At 39.7% G+C, this 24,568-nt stretch overlaps 1 protein-coding gene across 5 annotated transcripts in view; it reads right to left on the bottom strand.

The window, feature by feature from the left end:
• Positions 1-5,486: 5,486 nt before the first annotated feature.
• The window catches only part of kansl1a (KAT8 regulatory NSL complex subunit 1a), a 39,575-nt gene continuing 20,493 nt past the window's right edge, over positions 5,487-24,568 (bottom strand). For 3 of the 5 annotated variants that reach the window (XM_023293479.3, XM_023293478.3, XM_023293480.3), the window contains exons 4-15: positions 24,273-24,356; positions 22,912-23,024; positions 20,759-20,900; positions 18,634-18,799; positions 17,940-18,095; positions 16,403-16,624; positions 16,154-16,308; positions 12,002-12,126; positions 11,854-11,911; positions 9,007-9,119; positions 8,395-8,647; positions 5,487-7,177 (exon numbers count right to left, since the gene is read on the bottom strand). In XM_023293479.3, the coding sequence (XP_023149247.1) occupies positions 6,974-7,177; positions 8,395-8,647; positions 9,007-9,119; positions 11,854-11,911; positions 12,002-12,126; positions 16,154-16,308; positions 16,403-16,624; positions 17,940-18,095; positions 18,634-18,799; positions 20,759-20,900; positions 22,912-23,024; positions 24,273-24,356 (1,791 nt within the window). In that variant the 3' untranslated portion in view covers positions 5,487-6,973. The remainder of the gene's footprint in view (positions 7,178-8,394; positions 8,648-9,006; positions 9,120-11,853; positions 11,912-12,001; positions 12,127-16,153; positions 16,309-16,402; positions 16,625-17,939; positions 18,096-18,633; positions 18,800-20,758; positions 20,901-22,911; positions 23,025-24,272; positions 24,357-24,568) is intronic. The other 2 variants (XR_008599476.1, XM_023293483.3) reach the window with 2 other exon arrangements.

The raw sequence follows: 24,568 nt of genomic DNA, 5'->3' as shown, positions 1-24,568 counted from the left end.
AGAGTGACTTAGGTAGTGATGCTAATATGCGTATAGCCTAGGGATGCTGTTGAATAGTGTATAGATGCTAGTGACTAGTGTACATATGTTATTGGCTAGCTTACGAATGCTCATGACTAGTGATGCTGGTTGCTAGCTCTGGGATACTGCTGACTAGCCTAGGGATGCTAGTGGCTAACCTACAGATGCTCATGACTAGTCTAGTGATGCTGGTTGCTAGCTCTGGGATGCTGCTGACTAGCCTAGGGATGCTAGTGACTAGTATACAGATGCTAGTAGCTAGTTCAGGGATGGTAATTGCTAGCCTGTGGATGCAACTAGTGAAGTCTAGGGGTGTGTTTCTTGCTTCGGATGCGACATCCTGGTCTTAGATCCTGGACGAGCCCCGAAAAGGTTATAGTCCTGGCTAAAGGGAAGAAACGTAAAGAAGCAAAGTTGAACAAACAAACTCAAATCAAACAAATCGTGTTAATTAGCATGGTCTAGATGACCGAGTCCCATAAAAGACTCATGTCATGGAGGAAAAGATCACGTCGGACTCTCAGCAGCTAAATCGGTCGCCGTTCTCGAGGTTCCTTCGGTCTCTCAGTCGTCTTATTTTCGACACACCTCCTGCACTGTAGGCGACAACCCGGATTAAAAAAACAGAACAGCTAGAGTAGAAACTTTGATTTGTGTTGGGCACAGTTTTATAATTGTACTCTGTGGATATGACATGTATTTGATATGAAGAAACATTTGTATCGTGCCTGCTACTGTCAGTGTTGATTTTTTTTTCACTGCTCTATTGTAAATGCGCTACAGCTTGACATATGAGGAGGAAAATTAACCTTAACGACATTTAAAGTGTAATTTTCAGGAGTAGAGACGGAGTGAGTTCATCACTGATTACAGTATTTAAACTGCACCTAAACGGTAGGTAGAATAATGCTCATCGCAGTTATTATGAAGTTTTAAAGCGAGACTGTGTAACTTTTGCTAAACAGACACAATTTTAAGTTATTGTGTAGCTAAAATGCTAAGCTAGATAGAAATTTGCTAACCTAAGTCAGACTTAACGATCCTGATTTTAACACTTTAAGGATGTTTGACTGTTAATGAATCAGACTTATGTGTAAAACCCGTTTCTCCTCTCAGAAGTTACATGGTCTCGTTTTAAAGGTCGAGCCCTAACCCTGTTCAAAACGTACTCAGCCAGACTATGACTGTGTTGCAAAGCAGATGGATGGATGGATGGATGTTGGATGGATGGTGGAGAGGAGGGATCTCTGCTGAAGTGAGTAACGAGAGAAACTGTACAGCAACGAGTTCATGAGCTTTAGGCAATTTATTATTATTACTAAATGTGCACCTGTACCTCGGCACTCAGACGTAAAGATTCATGAAACGCTCGAATTCCCTGTAAAGTTACAAAGAACGCTACACGGCAAAAGTATGTGGACACATGAATGTTAGATGCCAGTGGAATTGTTACTAAAACTAATGTTGTTGTTGCTGAAGAAGCAACAGTGAAGTTCTCAGTCAAAGCTCCAGATCATCCTAAAGGTGCTCAGAGGCGGTAGGTTCTCTGGAAGCTCCACCTTTTCCATTCTTAAACGAGTAACTACCATCCAGAGCCGAGCCACTAGCATCTGAACACCAATCACTACCATTTCTATACTAGCCACTGGCATTCCCAGGCAAGAAATGCTAGTTACAAACGTAGAAATGGGCACATACCAATGCTTGTACCTAGGATTCCTAGGCTAGAAATGCTAGTTACAATCATTGGTATGCGAGTTGTTAGCCTAAAAATGCTGGTGACCAGTGTAGAGATGCTAGTGGCTAGCTAAGTGATGCTAGTCTCAAGGATAGTACACGGATCTCTGGGCTAGGAATGCTACTGACTGGTGTAGTGATTCTATTTGCTAACCTAAGGATGCTAGTCACTAGCCTAGTGATAGTAGCGGCTAGCCATGGCCGACTAGTGACTAAGCTAAGGCTGCTATTGACTAATCTAGGGTTTCTGTTTGCTAGCTTAAGGATGCTAATCACAAGTCCAGAGATATTATTGGCTAGCCCTGGCATGCTAGTGACTTGCACAGGGATGGGATGGTCAAGGGTAGCTTAGGAATGCTAGTCGTTAGCATAGGTATACAGGTTGGTAGCATAACAATGCTAGTGGCTAGCATTGTGATGCTAGCCACCAGCTTAGGAATGGTAGTCTCTAGCCTAGGAATGCGTCTGGCTAAACAGGAATGTTGGGTACTAGCTTTGAGATGCTACTGACTAGTGTAGGGATGGTAGTGATTGGCATAGTGATGGCTTTTACTAGCTTAAGGATGCTAGTCGCTGATGTAGGGATACTAGTGGCTAGCTCTGGCATGCTAATGGCTACTGCAGGGATTTTAGGGACTTTCTTTGGTTTGCAACTAACTAATGTACCGATGTAGCGGCCAGCCAAGGGATGAAAAGATCAAACGAAAGGCAACAAAAAGTAAGAAGACGTGACGCTATGTGGCGTAAATAATCGTCTCCTGGCCCCCAGTAGGGCCTCGACCCTCAGGTTGGGAACCCAGGTGTTAGATTTTCCCCACTAGACTACAGGACGAAGTGATGCTAGCGGCGTGTCCACATGCTTTTGTCCGTGTGTTTTATTTCCTGTTGAAGCCCGGTTCTTTACCTTTTCAGTTTAGGTTCTTTTCCGTGTATTTTCTATCAGCTGGAGATGAATTACCAAGAACACGTTTCCATTGAAGTTCACCCAGTGATTGGTTCTTCGCACTAAAGAGTGAAACAGCTTCTTGCATGCTCCTCATGGAAGAGATGCTGTTTGCTTGTTGCCTCTTTTTTCACCAAGTGTTTTCTGTTTATCCTGTTATAGACGTTCTGGAGGGATGCACCCATGTAGGATTTTAAAAGAAAACGTGCGATGAAGGGTCTAACTCTTTAAGGGTGCTTGCAACGTTCTCTGCATGCCGACTTCTTATGCTCCAATAGAACCACGCTGGTCTTAGTGCAGGACGGAACCGAGGGCCGGGCGTCAATCCCCGGGTTTTTCTGCAGTAACAAAACTCGTCATCTTTGATTTGTTCTTCTTCTTTGGGTTTACTTCTGACGCTGTATAGTTGTGGAAATGTGATCGTTCTCGTTATTGTGCATTTTATCAATAACTGGTTTATGATGATTCTTGTTGCTGTATATGTGTATTTGAAAATAAATACTATGAAGTCACAGTCGGTGTGGAGGATTGAAACACGACAGAATCATGTGTCCCGAATCACTCCCAAATAAATCCCCTTATTCACCCCCCAAACCTTTAAACCTGCTGTTTTTTTAAAGAAATGTGACAGAATTACATTTATCAGAAGCACTAACTGATTTAAAACTGTTTCTTGTGCAGTTCTTTAGAAAAATTAACCAAATCAAGATATTTTATCAAAATCACTTTATTCTCTCGTTTAAAAATAAACCAAAAAAATCTATTTTTTTTCATATCCATGAGTCACGTTTAAAAAATACTGAACCTGTTAAGTCAAATTATTGTAAAATAAAAGTAACTTTTGTTTGTTTTACTGCACAAAAAACAACTGTGATATTCTAATTAAAGGTTCAGGATTATGATCCAACAGTAAAAACACCTTTAACCCTGTAAAACCCACTGCTGCAAAAATACATCCGTTTTATTTTTTCATACATACATATATATATATATATATATATATATATATATATATATATATATATATATATATATATATATATATATATATATATATATATATATATATATATATATACACACATACATATACATACATACATACATACATATATATATATATATATATATATATATATATATATATATATACACACACATACATATACATACATACATACATACATATATATATATATATATAGATATAGTGTGTGTATATATATGTGTATATATATACATATACATACATACATATATATATATATATATATACGAACATTGGAGTGGATGATGCAGTGATCTACCTGCTGCACAGATCACTGACTCACCTGGAGAAACCCAGCAGCACTGTGAGGGTCATGTTCTTTGACTTCTCCAGTGCTTTCAACACCATCCAGCCTTCTCTGCTTAGGGTGAAGCTTGAAGGAGCGGGAGTAGACTGTCACCTGGCTGCTTGGACCATCGACTACCTCACCAACAGACCACAGTACGTGAGGCTTCAGGACTGTGTGTCTGATGTGGTAGTCAGCAGCATGGGGGCCCCACAGGGGACAGTGCTCTCCCCCTTTCTCTTCACCCTGTACACATCGGACTTCCACTACAACTCTGGGAGCTGTCACCTCCAGAAGTTCTCCGATGATACAGCCATTGTTGGGTGTGTATCTGAGGGGGATGAGCGGGAGTACAGGATGGTCATCTCTGACTTTGTGGACTGGTGTGAGCGAAACCATCTGCAGCTCAACGCCAGTAAGACGAAGGAGATGATCGTGGACTTCCGCAGGAGGAGGACACCCCGGACTGCACGGGTGAACATCCAGGGTTTGGACATTGACATGATGGACACATACAAATACCTGGGTGTTCACCTCAATAATAAACTGGACTGGACACACAATACAGAGGTCCTGTACAAGAAGGACCAAAGTCGTCTCCACCTGCTGAGGAGACTGAGGTCCTTTGGAGTGTGCAGGACTCTGCTCAGGACATTTTATGACTCTGTGGTAGCGTCTGCTATCTTCTATGCAGTGGTCTGCTGGGGAGCAGGGAGCACTGAAAGGGACAGAAAGAGACTAAACAGACTGGTCAGGAGGGCTGGTTCTGTCCTGGACTGTTCCCTGGACTCCATAGAGGAGGTGGGTGAGAGGAGGATGTTGTCAAAGCTCACATCCATCATGGACAATCCCTCTCACCCACTGCATGACACTGTGGGGTCTTTAAGCAGCTCCTTCAGCAGCAGACTGAGACATCCACCCTGCAAGAAAGAGCGCTATCGCAGGTCCTTCATCCCATCTGCTATAAGACTTTACAACATCAGCATCACTGGCAGATGTTAACATAAACTGGACTATATCATTACCACCCCAAACCATAACATTTGCACTGACATTCTTGCACTGCACATCTCTGCACTTTTTTCTGTTAAAATGTTTTTTCACCCTTGTATATATTGTAAATAAAGCTGCTGTAACAATGTAAATTTCCCCTGGAGTGGGGAGAAATAAAGAACTTTATCTTATCTTTTATATATATATATATATATATATATATATATATATATATATATATATATATATATATATATATATATATATATATATATATATATATATATATGTACACACACTACCAGTCAAAATTAGGCTGGTAATGTGTATATATAAGTTGTGTTTTTAAGTTTTTTTTTTTACTATATTCGGGTCTTACAGGGTTAAGCTACACAGGGTCCACAGCGTTATATTTTTTTTCCCCACCATAAATGACTTGAGACCAGAACGAAGCGGCGCCAAGTTAAACATAAATGTTTTAATGGTACTATTTACAAAAAAGAAAAACCAATTCTGCTTTTTGATTAGGTTATAACTGCTGCAACAATCGAACAGGTACGTTCACATCTCGCTTTAACTACAAAAGAAAAAACAAAAAGAACAGTGACTGAATGGCTGTGGCATAAAAAGAGGTGTAAAATGAAAAAAAACCAACCATAGATTTTTTTTGCATAGCAATTAGTTACTTAAGGTGGAGGAGGAGGGAACGGGGGAGACGGGAAAGGGAGGGCAGGAAAACCAGTTAAATGTGATTGAAACCAGTGAACGGCAGAAATGATTCCCTTGAAGAACCTGAGCTCGGGGTGGCTTCTAGGTGAGAGCTGCTACATCTGAAATGTTTAAAACCTGTGGAGCTGGAAGAGGAGGAAGAGGAGGAGGAAGGAGGGGAGTTCTCGTGTTTCTTCTGCCAGTTAACGAGTGAAATCAACTGCGATTTATTTTCTTTTTCATCCAGTGAAGTCGTGATCAGACTCGGCCTGTTTGTCGGCATGCAGCAGCAGCAACTTCCTGTTGGGCAGGTGCTCAGATTTACACCCCGCTTAAAACTAACCCAAGAGGAGCAAGGAGGGGGTTCAAGGAGGAGGAGGGGAGTTATCGTGCTTCTTCTGCCTCGGTTAAGGGTTGAAATCAGCTGCAATTTATTCTCTTTCTTACCCCGTGGAAGTGGCGATCGGACTGTTTGTCAGCAGCTTCCTGCTCAGATTTACGCCCCGCTTTAACCAGCGCCGCCTTAAAACAAACATACTCAGGAGGAGGAAGAGTTTCTCCAAAGAGACTGTCAAGGAATGATTTACTATCTTTAGAAAAAAGAAAAAAAAGATGCTGAACAAGATAAACAAAAACAGGTCAGGAATGGAGGAAAAACAAACAAAGAAAGCCGAAACAAACAAACAAACTAGACTTGGCAGTTGGAGAAGTGCTCTGGTGGTTTGAGGCGACCTCTAGAGGAGACGGAGGGAACGGCATCGCTAATGTACCTGTTGTATGTGGGTGAGGAGGGGTGAGGAGGGGCCTTTTTTTTTCTTCTTGTTTTGTTATTTGTCACTCCACTAAAAATGTACATGGGAATTACAAGCAAACTAGTCGATAGAAAAACACCCTTTGGCCATGTTTTTGGAGTCCGCTACATAGTGCGCTACGAGTGTACGCCACATATGAAACACCACTAAGCCCCCATGTACATTGTTTAGCCTACTACACAAATCATTTTTTGTAACGTGTTCTTTTATACTTTTTTTTTACATTTATGTGTTTTTTTTTGTTTTTTCCTGTGACAAAAACAAGTGTAGGGAAAGGCTTCTATCTCCGTAATGTTCACTAAAAACTGTGAAAGTATTAGACTGATGTTTGAATATCAAACAACAGGAACCCATTTCATCTCTTCTGCTGAGGTTCTGCTCGTTAATGCCAGAGAGGATGTGTTTGTGTCGGGGTCGGCCGTCATTCATCGGTGGGCGGAGCTCTTGGGTTTCTGGTCGTCGTCGCCGGGCGGCTCCGTGTCGTCCGAGTCCAGGCGTCCGTAGGCCGTCGCTCGGCAACCTGAGATGCTGCGCATTCGGGGCCTGATGTGGAGGTCGCCGTCGGCCTCGGGCTCCGGGGCCGGGTCCTCTGGCAGGGGGAAGCTGCGACTCTCCCACGGCGCCACCGTCTGGACACGTCACAGAACAACAAGAACGTTACAATAAAGGTTCTCAAGGTTGCAGGAGAAAATACAGTCATGGAAAACATGATCAGACCACCGTTAGTTTCTTCAGTTTCTTGTTCATTTTAATATCTGGTACAACTAAAGGTACATTTGGACAAATACAATGATAGCAACAAAAATAGCTGATAAGAGTTTAAGAGCTGATATCTACACATTTTCCATGATTTTTACTGATAACCAAAGTCACTGAAGTTCTTACATCAATAGCTGTGCGTAATTTTTGTCATTTCATGTTGTTTTTATCATTTTGTCTTGCTTCTGTCATTTTGTGTCTCGTTTTGTATCTTGTTTTTGTAATTTTATGTTTTGTTTTTGCAATTTTGTCTTGTTTTTGTCATTTTCTGTTTCGTTTCTGTCGTTCTGAGTCTTGTTTTTGTCATTTTGTCTTGTTTCTGTCCTTTTTTCTCGTTTTGTATCTTGTCATTTTCTTTCTTGTTTTTGTTGTTTTACATCCCGTTTTTGTCTTGTTTTTGTCATTTTGTGTCTTTTCTGTCATTGTGTGTCTCATTTTTGTCATTTTGTTGTTTTTGTGAGTCGAGAAATAACTATCTGCCCAATATCTGTCCAAAACAACTTAAATCATATGAAACAATCATCATCTCCTGGGTTTCTGCTTTAGGTTTAATGAAGGTAAATTTTAGAACTTTTATAGACTCAACATTTACGAAACATTTTTACTCAAACATTGATAAGTTTCAGGTTTTTTTACATCCCAGCTGTTGACACATGGAGTATTTTTCAGCTTTAATTAGCGCCTACATTTGATTTAACGTTGATCAGCACAACTCAAATACTGCAGTTAAAGCAAAGATAAACTATTTAAAACACCAGAAAAAGGACAGTTTTTCTTTACCTCTCCCTACAAAATACTGAGTGTATCAGGTCTTTTTTGGTAGAAGAACATAAATGTGAAGACTTTGGTGGAGCTTCTGAACTTTATCTCGCTGGAGTGGCTAATTTATCATGAAAACCACCAAAAAAAAGAAACAAGGACTCCTCCTAAACATTCTAAAGACTTTAAAAACAAGAAAACAAATCTGAAGCGTTCTCCAGATGTTCATTAGGTACGTTTTAAGGTCCTAACAGTCATTTTACAGACAGTTCAGGCCCTAACTCTGCATAAATGACACTAGAAGCAGGTTCTGGATCCTTCTACTCACTCGTTCTTCGAAGGTGAAGTCTGGCGTGGAGCACCTGGTGTCCTCGCTGGACAGCAGCCGGTGGGAGTCTCTGGAGCAGGGCGTGTGGGGGTTGGAGGCGGTGTCGGGGCTGGCCGGGCTCATGGGCGACGGCACGTGGCCGTAGTCGTGCAGCATGGGGCACTGGCCGGGGTCCGGGGACGCCGGCTGAGGGGTGGGAGGGTTGGTCCCACACAGCAGCGGCGTGGTCCGACCGTCCACCGACTTGTACGACCTGAGGAGACACGTTAAGCATCACATCATCAGACCAGCAGCACAAAATCTAATCAAACTTTATTTATAGAGCACTTTTCATACAGTTAAAAATGCAACGCAAAGTGCTTTACAACACGAAAAACATTAAAAACGAGAAAACCCGTCCCTCCCTCCCTCCCTCCATATATACATATATGGACACAACTGCAGAAGCACGCACACACGTCCACACACACGCATACATACACAGACACACACACACACACATACATACACACACAGACACACACTCCCAGCACAGACACACACTCCCAGCAGTGACAGCAGGGAGACATGGCATGGCACTGTCCTGGTTCTGGTTCTGGTTCTGGTACCGACCTGCTGCCCCTCCTCTTAGCTGGAGCCAGAGCCATCCAGGTCCAGCGGGTTCGTTCCTGGTCCTCGTAGGGCTGATGGAGCTGGATGAAGGCAGCGTCTGACAGATCCTCCAGCTGCAAACACAACAAACAGTCAACAGTACAGTCCAACAGAGTCTCATTTCTTTGTTTTCTCAATATTTGTTTTTAAATATATATATCTTTGTTTTTTGCTCATTTGCTTCTATATTTGGGTTTATATATTATCATTATTATTATTTATATTTTTTAGTTTTATTTTTTGTGATTTTTTTCTATAGTTCTGTTTCTATGTATATATAATTTTATTTCATTATTTTAGTTATTTTTTTGTTCATTTTTTCCTATGTTTGGGTCTTACAGGGTTAACGTTTAACTCATGTTTCTCACGTTTAACATCACACAGAAACAATTCTATTTATTTTAGGTATGAAAAGGCATCAATGGACCCATATATTTAACAACTTCATTTATATTTTGGACATTTTTTTTCACATTTGTCAGAATTATCCAGCTACATTTATCAGTAACTTCTAGTATGTTTCATTAATCAAACGCACCTGAACACAGGTTTAAGGGTTAACCAGTTAGAAAATAATCAATTTGATGTCCACTGTGTTTGAAAAATGTGATAATTTTCTGAGCTCCATTCCAGTTATCTGCTTAAATCATCTACAGATCTATTTATCGATGTAAAACTAACATGACAGCATGTGGTTAAATAATTCTGCATTTTGAAACTTAATTTACTGGTTTTCTTTGCTTTTTTTCCACACATATCTGCTTAAATCACTTCCAAATAGAACTAAATATAACTACAGCTCACCAGAAGACACGGTTCACATCTTTATAAATTAAATATTCCAAAGACAACCTGCTTTAAAAATGTGATAATTGGCTGCTTTTCTTCACCTCGCTCTAAATATCTTCAGAAGTCACCTGCAGAATGTTTCACTAATTAACATTCCAGCTTGTGGTCGACTGATAGATTTATTTCACACATTTATAAACTAAATTAAATCTAAAATTCACACTCATCCGTGTTACAGGTGATAATTTCTAAGCTTTGATCTAAATATCAGCTTAGATCCCCGAGGAAAAACATTTAACATTTCAGCTTGTGGAAGATGATATTTTAATTATATTATATCTTTATTCATTCATTAAATATTTTGAAGCCTTGTTTTTTCAGCCTAGTTATAGATAAATATCTGTGTTAATCACCTGCAATTTGGAATTTTTGTTTAATCCTGTAAAAGCCACTGTTACAAAAACACATCAGTTTTATTTCTTTTATTACTATTTTGTTTTTTTATTTTTATATATATATATATATATATATATATATATATATATATATATATATATAGAGAGAGAGAGAGAGAGAGAGAGAGAGAGAGAGAGAGAGAGAGAGAGAGAGAGAGAGAGAGAGAGAGAGAGAGAGAGAGAGAGAGAGAGAGAGAGAGAGAGGTTTATTTTTTTGTTTTCATTTTTTGCTCTTTTTCTATATTTGTGTTTATATGTTTTGAGTTCTTTTTGCTCTTTTTTCTATATTTGCTTTTTTTTTTTGGTCTTCCAGGGTTAAAAATGTAATGTTGTTTAGGACATAAGACAGATTTTACATTTTTATAAATAAAGGAAATGTAAATTCTGAAGCTTTGCAGATACTCTGCCTTAATAAACGTAGTAACTTGCAGCCTTATTATAAATATCTGTGTTAATCACCTGCAGTTTTGTATGTAATGTTGAACAGAAGACAAATTAAATGTCTTTATAAATTTAAGAAAACAGAAATCCTGCCTTGTTAAATGTAATAATTTGCAGGTTTAATGAACCTTGTTTCAAATATTTGCTGGTTTTCTTTTCTTAGTTAAAATGTTTTTGCAGCCGAGTCGTGACACATCTTTATAACTACATTACATGTAAAATTCTGAAGCTGTGTTTTGTTATTTATGCCAAATATCTGCCTAAATAAATATTTTAAACTGATATTGCAGCTTGCAGCAGATGAATTGGCACATTTTACATCTATATAAACTAAAGGCAAAAATTCTGAAGCTTTGCAGACATTCTGCCTTGTTAAATGTAATAATTTGCAGCCTTGTTAGAAATATCTGTGTTAATCATATTAAACGTCTTTATAAATTATAAGAAGTGTAAATCTTGCCTTGTTAATGTAATAATTTGCATGTTTAATTAACCTTGTTTCAAATATCTTCTTAAATCAAGGGCAAAAAATGTTTATAATCAACATTAGAGCTTTTAGCAGACTAAAAGAAAGAATTTAAATCTAAAATTATGACACACGTCTTGTAAATGTGCTAATTTGCTGGTTAAATGTAAAATTCTGAAACTTATATATTTTTAACTGATATTGCAGCTGATTAAGAGACACATTTTACATCTTTATAAACTACATTAAAGGCAGAATTCTGAAGCTTTGTAGACATTTCTCTTTTAAAAATGTGATAATTAACTGGATTTCTCATCTTTGCATATCAGTATGAGGTTGTTCAGACAGGACAAAGAATCTGAATGCATCAATTTAGAAAAATGGGAGCCACTTCTAAAGTTTTTATGGATGAAAAATGGAAATTCTGCGTTCATAAATAATTTCTAGCTGCCCTACTTCTGTCTGAAAGGTCATTAAACTGCAGCCAGTAGAAAAAGATAACCTTGGAGCAGTTTGACGTTCAGCCACCAGGTGTCAGCGTTCGCTCATCGCCATGTGTTCAAACTGAAACATGATGATCTGCATCTGCTCGACTAACATCAGCCACTAAACTGATTGGTTTAAATGTCAAAAACAAACAGGAGACGTCAGACTCACCTCCCGTTCGTTCTCGTCTTCAGTTATGGGCTGTGAGAGGATGTCCACAGAGCGCCAACTGTGCAAAACAAGTAAAAAAAATCAGCTTTAAAAGACGATAACTGGCTCAAAAAGGACAAACCTGAGCTTGTCGTGGTGCTTCATGTACCTGGGTGTGAGGATCTCCTTGTATTGCAGCTTCTCCACTCTGGTGGTGGCGGCCACAGACATGGGGATCACGATGTTGTTGATGTCGAAGGAGCTCTCGCCTCGCCTCCTCTTGATTGGCTGCTGCTGGAGAACAAAGGAAAGTGTCAACAAAACACGATCGCACAAAGAAAAAACTGCAAATAATACCTCAAGCATGAGCTCACAGTGATCCGACACAGTAAGATCTTCACAGAGGCAGAAACGTATCGAAGGTAAAGCTGAGAATAATCCGTCGTCGTTATTGTCGCAGCTGAAATACTGAGTCAAATTATGAGCCAATTTCAGAAGAAAAATGGAGAAAAACATACACTATGTCTGCACATTATGCTTCAGGAGTTTCCTTGTTGATCTGAGGAGGGAATCTCTAAGTGAAAAGCAGTTTAATAAACATTTCTGTCCACTTCAGAGTCAGAAAGACCAGCAGGCACCATTTAAATACTGGAGCTTTGGGCCAGATTAGTTAAAAAGGCAAAGAGGCGGCTGAAGAGAAAGAGCTCTGAAGTCTCAGCTGCTGGAGTCACTGTTTGTTTCCTGCCACTTTTTCTGCTCCACCAGAAACCGCAAACAAATCAAGTTTCGATTTCTGGTTCTCACCTCCACCGCTTGTTTTTATCGCTATGGAGGACGTCAGCTGTGACTGAAACTCCGCTGCATGTTTAGTGACTGAATAATTACCGTCAGAAAGTCTATCTATGACGAGATCTTCGAGGGGAAAAACACCCAGAACAGCTTGGTTGTTGTTAGCATGCTAGCAGGGTTAGCATTTAACCCTTAGATGCTCCAGTGACTGGACCAAACACTCTTCTATAGGTGGATCAAAAATGAGAATCAATGTGTTTTTCTGACATTTTGGTTACGAAGAATAACTTATATTATTGTTTGTATTATATTTTGGGAATGATCTAATGTTTGAAATGTTTACTTCTCACTTTATAACAGATTTTGAACATTTTAATGTTTGAAAAAAGAAGGATATTAGACAGACCAGTAACAGAAAAATGTCAACATCAAAATCACATTTTCCTTCTACTTTCCAAAATAGGTACGTTTCATGCAGTATACATACAGCTGGGGATGGGGGAAATTTCCAAATTTTAGATGCATCATGATTCAGACGTGGACGAATTCCCTGTTAAAAGGGTGTTTTCCTTGCCACTGTCGCCTTTTGGCTTGCTCTGGGGGTCAGGCATATGGGTTCTGTAAAGCGTCTCGAGACAATTTGACTGTAATTGGCGCTATATAAATAAAATTGAATTGAATTGAATCTGAATCGATTCATAAACGTCCAAATTTTGATTATTTAAATCTTAAAGTAATACAGAAGGTTCTAAATAAAGAACTAAGAAGTGCGGTACATGTCTTCTCTGGGACACTTTGGGATGAGCATCTGCAGCGGACACAGCGACACGCTAAGAGTAAAACAAACCCGGCTGACCTCCACCCACCTCATCGTAAGATCCAAACACTTCCTTCTAGTTTAAAAACAGATGAGTGGAAACACTTCGGCTTCTACAACGTCGACGGCAGAAGCGAACTGGACAAGAGCCACGTTATATGTAAGCTGTGTCACGCTAAAATAAAATACGTTGGCAACACAACAACCCAACGGAGGAATTGGGGAGACGGCAGGCTGCTGTTGCTGCGGCTACTAGCGGCGCTACCGACCAAAGTAAAATTGAGGAAGCAAATAGAAAGCTGCCACCCTCATCGGAAAAGGCAAAGCAAATTACGAAGGCCATCGTGGCATTTATTGCCAAGCATTTGCATCCTTATTCTGTCATGGAAAATCAGGGATTTCAAGCACTGCTGTATACATTGGAGCGCAGATACACCATCCCATCCTGACGCTATTTCACCAACACGGCCATCCCGATACTCTACAACCAATCCAAAACAAAAGTCATGGCCTCGCTGTTGAAGGCAAAAAGAAATGTGTGTTGTGAAAAACGCATCAATATACATAAATTAAAGACGCGTCAATTATCGAATCGTAGCCTCTGAATCGTAATGGTTATCGAATCGTGAGGTGCCCAAACAGGCCATTCCTAACTGGGACAAACTACTTTGCACCTAATGCACTTTAAACTTTGACCATCACAGTTTATAGTGTGAAATTAACCATCATCTGCTTGTGCGCTATTGGCGGCTAAAGCTTGTTTATACTTTCTCAGGAGGATTGTGGGTTAGAAAAGCAGCTAGCTTGATGTAGTAGGAGATCTAAGTATTTCTGATATACTGGATTTACATACTGAAACATGCTAAATATTTTTCTGGCGTACTACACGGTCATGCAGATGTTGAAACACAGCCTGAATCTTGCTAAATGAATCATGGTAATTCACATCAGCACACGCGTCAACCACTTCGGATGTTTAAAGGGATCAACTTATGGAAACATCCAGACAGAAAAGTAAATCTCAAGAGAAAATATTTGCAAAAATATCAACAAAAACCAGTCGGAAATAAACAAAGAAAACACACACTGGTCAGTCTGTAAGACAAATCAAGGTCCATTGTGTTTTATGTAAAGCAATGTTGGAAATCAAAACTGCACCAGAGAAACTTTCAACAGAAGGAAATTCAGGCACAGATGATATTTTTGCCCCAAATTCAATGCCCCGAAAAATTAGGTATCAATTAAAGTTCTGCTTTACATCTTCGTAGCAAAACACGACCTGCTAATGGCTCACAGACCACCGACACTGATGGATTTTCTAAATAATCTGTCTCATTTTATGTATATCTGTACATCCATAGGCGATCTAAAAGGGGCCACATCTGCATAATTCACAGATGTTTCATGTGAGCCGACATGCTACACGTTCTCCTGCAGCCTCGACCTGAAACTGTAGGGGTCAATTAAGCGCCCACCATGTGGAGCCCTGCTGGGTCTGACAATTCAATACCGTTCAAACAACATGGCTGCAGAGTCCTGAGTGTTGACAGACAGAGGGAGAAGGTAGTATTACTGCTGGTAGGTCTAAAGCTGAAACTAAAAGCTTCATTTAAATATGTTGCAGTCGTCATAAGGGACATTTATTGTTGCATTTACCTTCTATTCGCTGCTCAGAGTTACTGACAGTATGCAGCCTGAACTGTGATACCAAGACATTTTTAGAGGTTTTCGTTATTTATGCGCTTTTTCGGGTCTAATGTACCAAAAACATACAGAATAGATATTTTTGTGCACCTTTACACTGAAGATTCTTGATAAATTTAATGTTTTCTTGATTGTAGAGCAACTTAAATATCTAATTGTGGCTTTTCTAGAAGATATTGTGATTTGATTCAGCATTTTTTAAGTGAAGTTTCAGATCAAAATTGACCATGTAATAAATTTAAAATCTATACTCTCTTGAAAGGGACAATATGAAGCAGTAAAACCACTGCCAAGACAGTTTAAACTTCTGGTCAAACGTATATCCTAATTTGCAGCCTGTGAGTTGCTAACTGTGTCGTTTCAAAAGGTGTTGTTTTTTTTTAGAAGTCGATTATTTGCTGAGTTCTAGTCAATCAATCAATCAACTGCCCATCCATCATTTTCATTCTGTCTGCCTCGTCCTCTCTTCCCATTCATTTTTCCAGTTGTGACGATATATTCCTGGGTCTCTTTCCTCATTATGTGTCCAGAAAATCTTGCTTGCCGTTTCCTAATTTTGTTCAGCAGCATATAATTTGTGTTTAGTCATTTTAAAACACCTTCATTGCTTGTTCTGGCCGTATCCGATATACATAGTTGTAAAACCACGTCTCTGCTGCAGTGATTCTGTTTGACATTTTAATATTATTTATGTTCCAAGATTCACATCAGAACTGGTAGCTGAGAGTCCTCAAGCGGATGCTAATTGATATTTTCTTCAGCTCTGGTATCAAGACATTTTAGTGCCTTTAACACAATCATGTGACAACTCCAGATTTCCACACAGTCAAAGACATAACTGCAGCTTTGCAATAAAAATCTGAGTTTGATCACATCAGATGAAGCTGAGCAACACCCCGGTTTAAAAAGATCTCACGCAGAAGCTTTCATAAACACGAGAAAGTTTGATAAACAGATCATAAAGTTTGAATCAGTAAATGTTAGAATGTTGTGGTAAATGGTGGAACTTACAGGTGTGCTGGGGACGCTCTGGCTGCCGGGGCCCAGCGGCGTGGAGTTCTCTGAGGACGTGGACAGCTGGCGAGTCAGGGGGCTGTGGAGGGACGAGTGCATGTTGGCCAGAGTCGGGCAGGAGCTGCTCGAGTCCAGGAACAGTTTCGGAGAGGCTGGAGGATGAAAACGCACCAGGAACCTTCAGTATAGTAACACTAAAAGGATGCTGTGGTTGGTGTATTTCTATAATGTTTATTAGAGACTCACAGTCAGCCCTGTCCAGCGAGTGCTCTCTTAATCTCTTGCGACTGTAGTTCTTGTCGTAGGGCCCGAGAGGCGTGGTGACGGTCTGCAGACGCTCCGTTTTACACAGCGCCTGGCCTTCCAGCCTCGCCGTGTTCAGAACTGCACTGCTGCTGCCGCCACCGCCGCCAACGCTGCTGTCCACCGTCCTCGGCTTCTCAGCGCGGTTCTTATAGTGGCCCAGTCCTGCAATAAAAACAGTTAAATTAATCAAAAATGTGCATCTGTAACCCAACATTTAAGTCACTGATTATAAAATGCATTCAAGCCTCTTTCAGGTTACCGTCACATGACAAACAGGAAAAGAAATCCTCACATTTGAGAAAGTGGAATCAGGAAAGAAAAAACTAATGATTTCTATAGACGCCTTTTTAACCACAACCTGGGTGTAGCTTTAAAAACAGGTCAAACAGGAATCGCAACAGAATCAGAAATATTCTACTGATACCCGAAGGGAAACTGCTTAAGGACGATAATCTTGTCGCTGTGAAAATCCATGACATGCAAAAAAGACTCTGAAAATATACTATATATAAGAAAGAAACATGGAAAGGAAGGGAGAGTTTAATATCTCTGAGGAGGTTTGGGGGAGAAAATGTCAAGCAGATTGGAATTTAACTGGTTACACTAAATTCTGAGAATTCTGTTGGTAAAAAATATCGTCAGGGAAGTGACTGTGGGTTAAATGATACCATGTCATTGTGCCTTTTTGACAAAAAACAAATAAATCGTGAATGTATTTATAATGTATTTGCAGCTGACATTCCTCTCACACGTGATTCTGCACACATGGGTGGCATTTCTAAATAAAATCAGAAAAAACTGCGACAAACATTTATAATAAGGAGCTAAAATCAGACTCACCCAGTGGATAAAAACAATAAATACAAATTATATGTTAAGTCCAAAAATCCAACTTTACTGAGTGCTTTAAACCTTTTAAGTCAGACTTTAGCTTATCTGAATATCTGAGAACATACGGTGGTCTCTAGTACTTTATTGCATCCAACATCTCATTTTTTTATTATTATTATTATTTTAAATATCTAAGTTGAGAGCTCTCTATGTTCAACTGTAAATTATTTGGCAAATATTTGGCTCTATGAAAACAGCTGCCAAATTTCTGTCACCTAAATAATGAAGCAACTTATTCTCAGTAACATCTCTTTTTGCTGTGTTTCTCATGAAGCAGATTCCCTTCTGGGAACTGTCTCTCCCTGTGGCATTATGAAATGAATCGCTCACTGTGGAGAAAGTGCAGTGTGAAGTAAAAACAGCTGGAATTAAATAAGCTGCAGTAGTATACAGTTACTGTGTCAGAATGAGCTTTCACAACTTCCTTTTCGTACAGTAGAGATTCTTCTATTTCACCACGTTTTGAAGGTGAAACTATATTTAATCAGATAATTTCAGGGACTTGTCCACGTTTAGAGCACACCTCTGCAGGTATGACTTTGCTAAAGGGAATAAATCTGTGCCTCAGATGGTTTTTTGTACTTACTGACTGCCATGAGCGAGTTGGTGAACTTGTGCTTCTCTTTGGACGAGGACAGCTTGTGTTTGAGCGAGAGCTTCTTCAGTGGTTTGCTCCTCTCCAGCGACTTGGTCTGCCACTGGGTCTTCATCACCTGCTGCAGACGTAGACCTATACAAACGTCTGAGGGAGACACAGGAGAGAGACACACTAAATGAGGAGATTTAACCAGCTGGACTCTTACTGATCTGCCATCTGTACTTTAGCAGCACACAAAGGCATGCACGATGCGTAAAGAGCCGCAGGCAATCCACTGTACGAGCTTATACTAAATGTACCGCCGTCTCTCGGTTGTAAATACCATTTGTCTTAATTATGTGTGTAGTTCCTGTTTTGTATTTGCGATAAAAGACAACAAATTCCTCGATAATTACACAGATGGCTTGATCCGAGTGAATCCCGCATTACACAAGGAAATATAAAAAGCACAGCAGTAATGAAAACAGGGAGCAAAGCCTCAGAAAACAACACTTATTCAGAGGAATTACAATGCACATTAGAGATAGAAAAGATTGTCTAAACGACTGAAATTGTTCTGGAGGAACTTCCTGCGCTGCCTCGTCTCTACGGCCACTCCCTGTTTGTCTTCCCCTCTGGATGTAAAGTAGGAAATGGCTGCGTAAACTTGAGCTCTCCTTTGAGCGAGGAGCCCAGCACTCACCGTCAGGGAAGGAGAGGATGGGGTGGACGCCAAGATCCAGTCTTGACAGGCGCTCCAGGGTGGGCTGCTCATACTGAGGGTCCTCTCTGGGGGTGGACCAGCCACCACACATCACACAGCTGGGGTTCACCCGGCAGCTACACTGGACACAGCTGCTCCTCTGGGCCTGCAGGTGGACAAACGAAGGCTCGCTGAATCATTACGGCCAAACTGACAACATTCACTTAAACTTATGCACAGATACGGCTATTATACACTTATTAATCAGCGAAGAACAAGTAGATTTTAGACGTTTTCTGCGACTGAACACACCGCAGGAGTTCAGTGAGTCACACCAGAAACCATGCTGTTCTGTTGTCCTTTTTGATATACCTGCGTCTTTTCAGAAATGTTAGTTCTGCTTGGTATTCGACTGCAAACTGATTTATTACAAATGCTAATGAAATGATGTGACTTTATCTTTGTATTTAAATGTTAAGAGTAAATAAAAAACAGGAAAGTGATGGCATTATAAAACGATGCGAGTTCCTCAATAAAAATTTTAAAAGCCATTTGTTCCTCAACACACTACAAACGTCAGACAGCGATCAATGAAAACACGAGAAGGGACTGTGTTCGACTGTTTATCTGTACTATTTCTGCGTGCAAATCATGGTTTAATGATGCACTGGAATCACACTTTTCACCTAAAATTATAACATTAAACAAACTTGAGCACATTAGCATCAGGACAGCATAACCACAACTAGGACTGAACAATTTGAAAAAGAAATTTAAAAACACTGCAGGTAGCGAATCGCTGCAATTTAGGTTATACAAAATGAATGACGCTACTAAATAATTAAACTATTGCTGTAACTTATTTAATTTGAGGAACTTTCAGGGGTTATTTATGATGCATATTGATGTCGTTCAAGCAGTACGATTATTGAACGGCAAAGCTCTGTACATTTTATAGCACATCTGAGTCAGAGTTTAACCTGTTGTGAATAATTTTATGAATTTATGTCGTCCTCATTGTGTGACGGACACATTTGATGGTTACTCATGTTTACGCTCCATTGTATGTTTTTTAATCTATTATACAGTAAATACTAGGGCTGGACCCGAATATTCGGTCCTGACAGTGGTATCCGAGTATTTGAGATCCAAATATCTGGATTCTACCCCCCCCCCCGGACATTACGAAGCAAACTCAAATATTCGGATATTCGTCATTAATTGGGGCCGAATATCCAGAGCCCAGAAACTGCTATTCACTTAAAAATATGTATTATCACGAATAAAATCCCACTATTCGTTTGATATTTTCCTCAAATCCTAAGAATGATGAGGTGAGAAAAGAGCCGATTCTGCAGTGACATTTCACTCTGGGCAGTTCCACAAATTCCAACAGAGAAAACTGGGATTTAAGGATAATCTGTCACTAGTGAATGAGGCCAAAGCAACCGTCTTCCTCCTGTTCCGCTGACATCTGGTGCCGTCATTGGCAGAACCAGTGAGTTTAAGTTGCCTTGTGTGTTTGGATAAACGAGTCCACAGCAGAAACAAAGACAATCCGCATCTACAGTGTGTGTTTGTGATTTCAGATCTAAAGTGATTTATTTATTTGGGCTGATGTGCCAACTGGAAACCAGCATCTTCATCAGACCAACCTCAGGGCTTTCTAATATTACTGAATTAATAAACAAATTTGGCCTCAGAACACATTTTTAACATTTTTACACAGACTTTAGAGCCTCATAATAACACATTTAGAGCAGTAAAAGTCACACTATGTCTTAGCGTTTTGGGGGAAAAGCACAAACAATTGGCCCATGTTTCTATTTTGCTCAACTAAAACTTGTGAGTTGTCACAAGGGCGATTACTCCTCTTTGTTCTTTGACGTCGCAGAAAGATGCTCTATTTTAACATAAGTAAGTCGGCCATCCCTTGTTTATTCATTTCTTAGATTACAGATCAGAGAACTAATTGTTAAATTCAGCCTGAAGCACACAAGAGTCATCTCAGAATAAAAGTCCATTCATTGCATCTAAATGTGGAACCAAATGTTGGACATCTTCCACCAAGATCTCAGCATCAAAGCGCTTTTTAAACGGAAACCTCACAGAGCGCAAAACTCACCTTGCCGTTGAGGTTGGGCACAGTGTTGGGCTGAATGAGCCGCCGTCGTCGGCAGCTGACTAGTGGTCGTGTACGAGCGGCCACGCATGTGCTGTCGTAGGCCGACGGCTGCTGGTGCTTGGTGTCCGCACTCTCCGCCATCCTGTCACAAACACAACAACACAGCAAGGAAGGCTCAGATTTACAGCCTCCGATGGAACGAAAACTAAAAAAATAAACCTTTTGCTTTCTGGAGAAGATAAATATTGAGGAGGAGCAAAGACAGTCGCGCAGAATATTAATATTTGTGATATTTAATTGGAAAATCCTCATGCTTATTCCTGGTTTAGGATGCAAAAGCAACGATTATTTTCTCAATTAATCCTCAGATTTTCCCAGAACTTACCATAGGTCTGAAAGGCATGTTTTCTCAAAAGACACATTAAAAAAAAAAAAAAAGTCAATATTACACCATTTATCAGAGGCAGACATTGTAAAAACTGAACCAGTTGTTCGATTTTCGACAAACCTTGAACTGCTTGTTTAACATACAAGTTTAAAATTATGACACTTCAGATTATTTATCACCTTGTTCTACCAGATTCTGTTCACAAAAACAAAAATGTCTATTGTTGCAACTGAGAAGTCATGATTGTAAATGTGGCAAAAAAAATTCAGGGACTGCTAGGCTGAACTGCAGGCAGTATTTACATAAAGCAGAGAGGAAACAAGTATTGAAACAAATTAGACAGATTTAGAGCTAAATAAAACAATAGCAGCTTGGCTACTATAGTATATAGAAGAGCAAATTCTCAGTGAGACAAACAACAAAGCAACACAGTGAGGAAGGCTCAGATTCACAGCCTCCAATGGAACCACAACAAAAGCTTTTACTTTCTGGAGAAGATAAATATTGAGGAGGAGAAAAGACAGTCGAGCAGAATGTTAATATTTGTGACATTTAATGGTGAAATCTTCATAACGTATTGTTGGTTTAGGATGAAAAAGCAACAATTATTTTCTCAATTAATCCTCTGATTTCCAAAAACTGCCAGTAGATCTGAAAGGCATGTTTTCTCAAAAGCTATATTGTGAAAAAGTCAATATTACACCATTTATCAGAGGCAGAAACTGTAAAAACTGAACCAATTGTTTGATTTTTTTAGCTTTCCGACAGTCCTTGAACTGCTTGTTTAACGTATAAGTTTAAAATTATGATATTTCAGATTATTTATCACCTGGTTCTACCAGATTCTGTTCACAAAAAGGGACTGCTAGGCTTAACTGCAGGCAGTGTTTACTTAAAGCAGAGAGGAAACAAGCAGTGAAACAAATTAGATCTACAGCTTGGCTAAAACAGTACATTCTGCAGGTGAAATGTCTTCAAGAGTAGCGTGAAAACAAGTTTGTAGAAGTAGTAAAAATATCTTTCTTTTCAATATTGGTAACACTTTTGTTAGAAAACACATGTTGATTGCAAGATTTTTTTTTCAATTTCAATTGATATACTGCACAGAACAAGACATTTTTTTGAGTTCTCTCTGCTTCTAGCCATGGTTGTGCTGTTTCTGTAGAGGTGCAGGACTTTATATTGCAGGAAAAAAATTAAAAAATAAAAGACGCACCAGTGAATAAAACCTTGACAGGAGAAAAATAGAACATCCAGACACTGCTTAGAGTTCAGACAGTTGATCATTTTGTCTGTGACGTGAGGAAAATAGCAAAATATGCCGGTTATTATTTCACACAGCCATAAAGAATTATTGTTAATATTAAATCCTCACATTTGTGGAGGCGAAATTTGTAAATCTGCAGTTTTGGTTTTTTTTTTTTGCTTGTAGACATTTTTCATAGTGAAAAAAATTCCATGTAGTGTCCTAGTAAGACAATAGTGAACCAAGAATCCTAAAACCTGCTAATCTGAATGGAATGCAGTTGTGTTTAATGTATCAATTACACCTATTCTTTCCCAGCTATGATAAACCCAAATGTCTGCTGATAAAAAGGTCTCTGTTAAGCGACTAATCATTGCAGCTCTGAGTAACATCGGCGTCTCTTAACAGCAAACCCCCACCCAAAAATCCATTATTATCAAGAACTCCCTTGTTGTGTTTATCAGAGCCTCTGCTGCCTTTCTGGGAACTTGGAATGAGGTAATCATTGCCAGGCTGTACCTGCTGAGGACGCCGTTAACTGGCTGCCCGTTTTGACCTTTCCAAGGGCCCGACTGCTCTGTGTTGGTGATGTGGGCGGCGCCTGTGTGCTCCAGCCGTTCTGAACCAACATCCTGCATCAACAGATAAGACAAAAAAAAAAAAAAAAAAAAAAAAACAAAACAGTGAGACGACACCTCGCGATAACTGGCGCACGAACACAAGACCAACAGCACTTAACCAGCACAGGATATTTAAGGAAACTACATAATAGACAAACTGAATCATCCCGGTCCCGTGGCCTTGAATTATTCAGTCCAGATTTGTGAAAAAGGGCCGGGCTCTTCCAAAGCTTTTAAAAACCTGTGCTGTCATCAAGATGCATAGCTTGGCGCCATTTCCTCACAAGGTTTTACACACAAACGTACCCAGTTTTGTGGTTTTCATTTAAAACTTAAGCCTTTTGTTCATTTCACTAACTACACTTGCGCGGATCCACAATTCTGTCATTTTAATTCAGCAGTTTAACGCAGAAAGCAGATTATTCTCAGCAAAGAGATCATTTAGCAAGGTTAAAGAGAGAGCTGACAGTACAGCTAATCACAATGCAGTCGACCAAATGTAAACCAACATGATTAGAGGCCACACAGTCGTAGATCTGCTATAATTCAAACAAATCTAAAGAGACAGATTCATCGTGTGATAAATTATTTGGCAAATATTTGGATATGAATGTAGAAGAAGCTTATTACACAGCTCCATTTTTTGTCCAATTCATTCAGACCTGAGGGACGGATGAAAAGAAACAATTTCCTGTGGACACTTACCATTTCATTTCTACCTTTGCTTTGATTTGCAAGAACAAACAAGCTGAATATTTCACTGATTATCACGAATCAACACCAACACAACATTATACATTTACCCACTAATATAACATCCAGTACTCAAATCAAAAATTAAACTGCAAACTTCATGCATTTAGAAACCGATTTCTCTCTTGTGTAATCATTATTATTGTCGGCATGTTCTTTTGAGAAGCTTCAAGAGTTAATCCAGTGCAAACCTAAATTACAGCTGAATGTTTCTGGAGGCTCAGTCTTGCTGTAATTTGTTAGTTACTTAAGCGAGGGCATCCTTTCCCCGGACGGCCTCGCAATTTTTAATCATGATTGCAATGTATCACCATATACAGACAGGCAAACTGAGACATTTCCTTCTTAATTATCACAAAAAATCTGAGAAATCCTGCTGAGACTCACCGACTGGGATTGCTCAGTGAGATACAGAACGTGAGAGCCAGACGTAAGCACAAGGTTAAACAGATTTTGCTTTACATTTGAAGCACCAGGAGGCAAAATGCAGCACTCTGCTTGGCTTACCTGAGTATTTACAGGCTCAGTCTTCACTTCTGTCCCACCGGCGAGCACAGCACTGGGGGCGACACCTCCCAACTCTACTGAGCCCTGTCAAATCAAGAAATACATGTTACACTTCTATCCGAAACATAAAGTACCAGTAAAACTGCATTATAGAGAAACAAGACTGAGTCCCATAGGCAAGAGCGGCTTCTTCATCACCACACGGCTTCAGAGGGAACATTTAAAAGCATCTTCCTTGATTTTTACAGCCGCCGAAAGACGAGCTTAATGTCTTTTTCTTCACATAAACTGCACAG

Source organism: Amphiprion ocellaris, chromosome 18, assembly GCF_022539595.1.
Source record: "Amphiprion ocellaris isolate individual 3 ecotype Okinawa chromosome 18, ASM2253959v1, whole genome shotgun sequence".
NCBI classification, from domain to species: domain Eukaryota; kingdom Metazoa; phylum Chordata; class Actinopteri; family Pomacentridae; genus Amphiprion; species Amphiprion ocellaris.
This window is presented reverse-complemented; position numbering and strand designations above follow the sequence as displayed.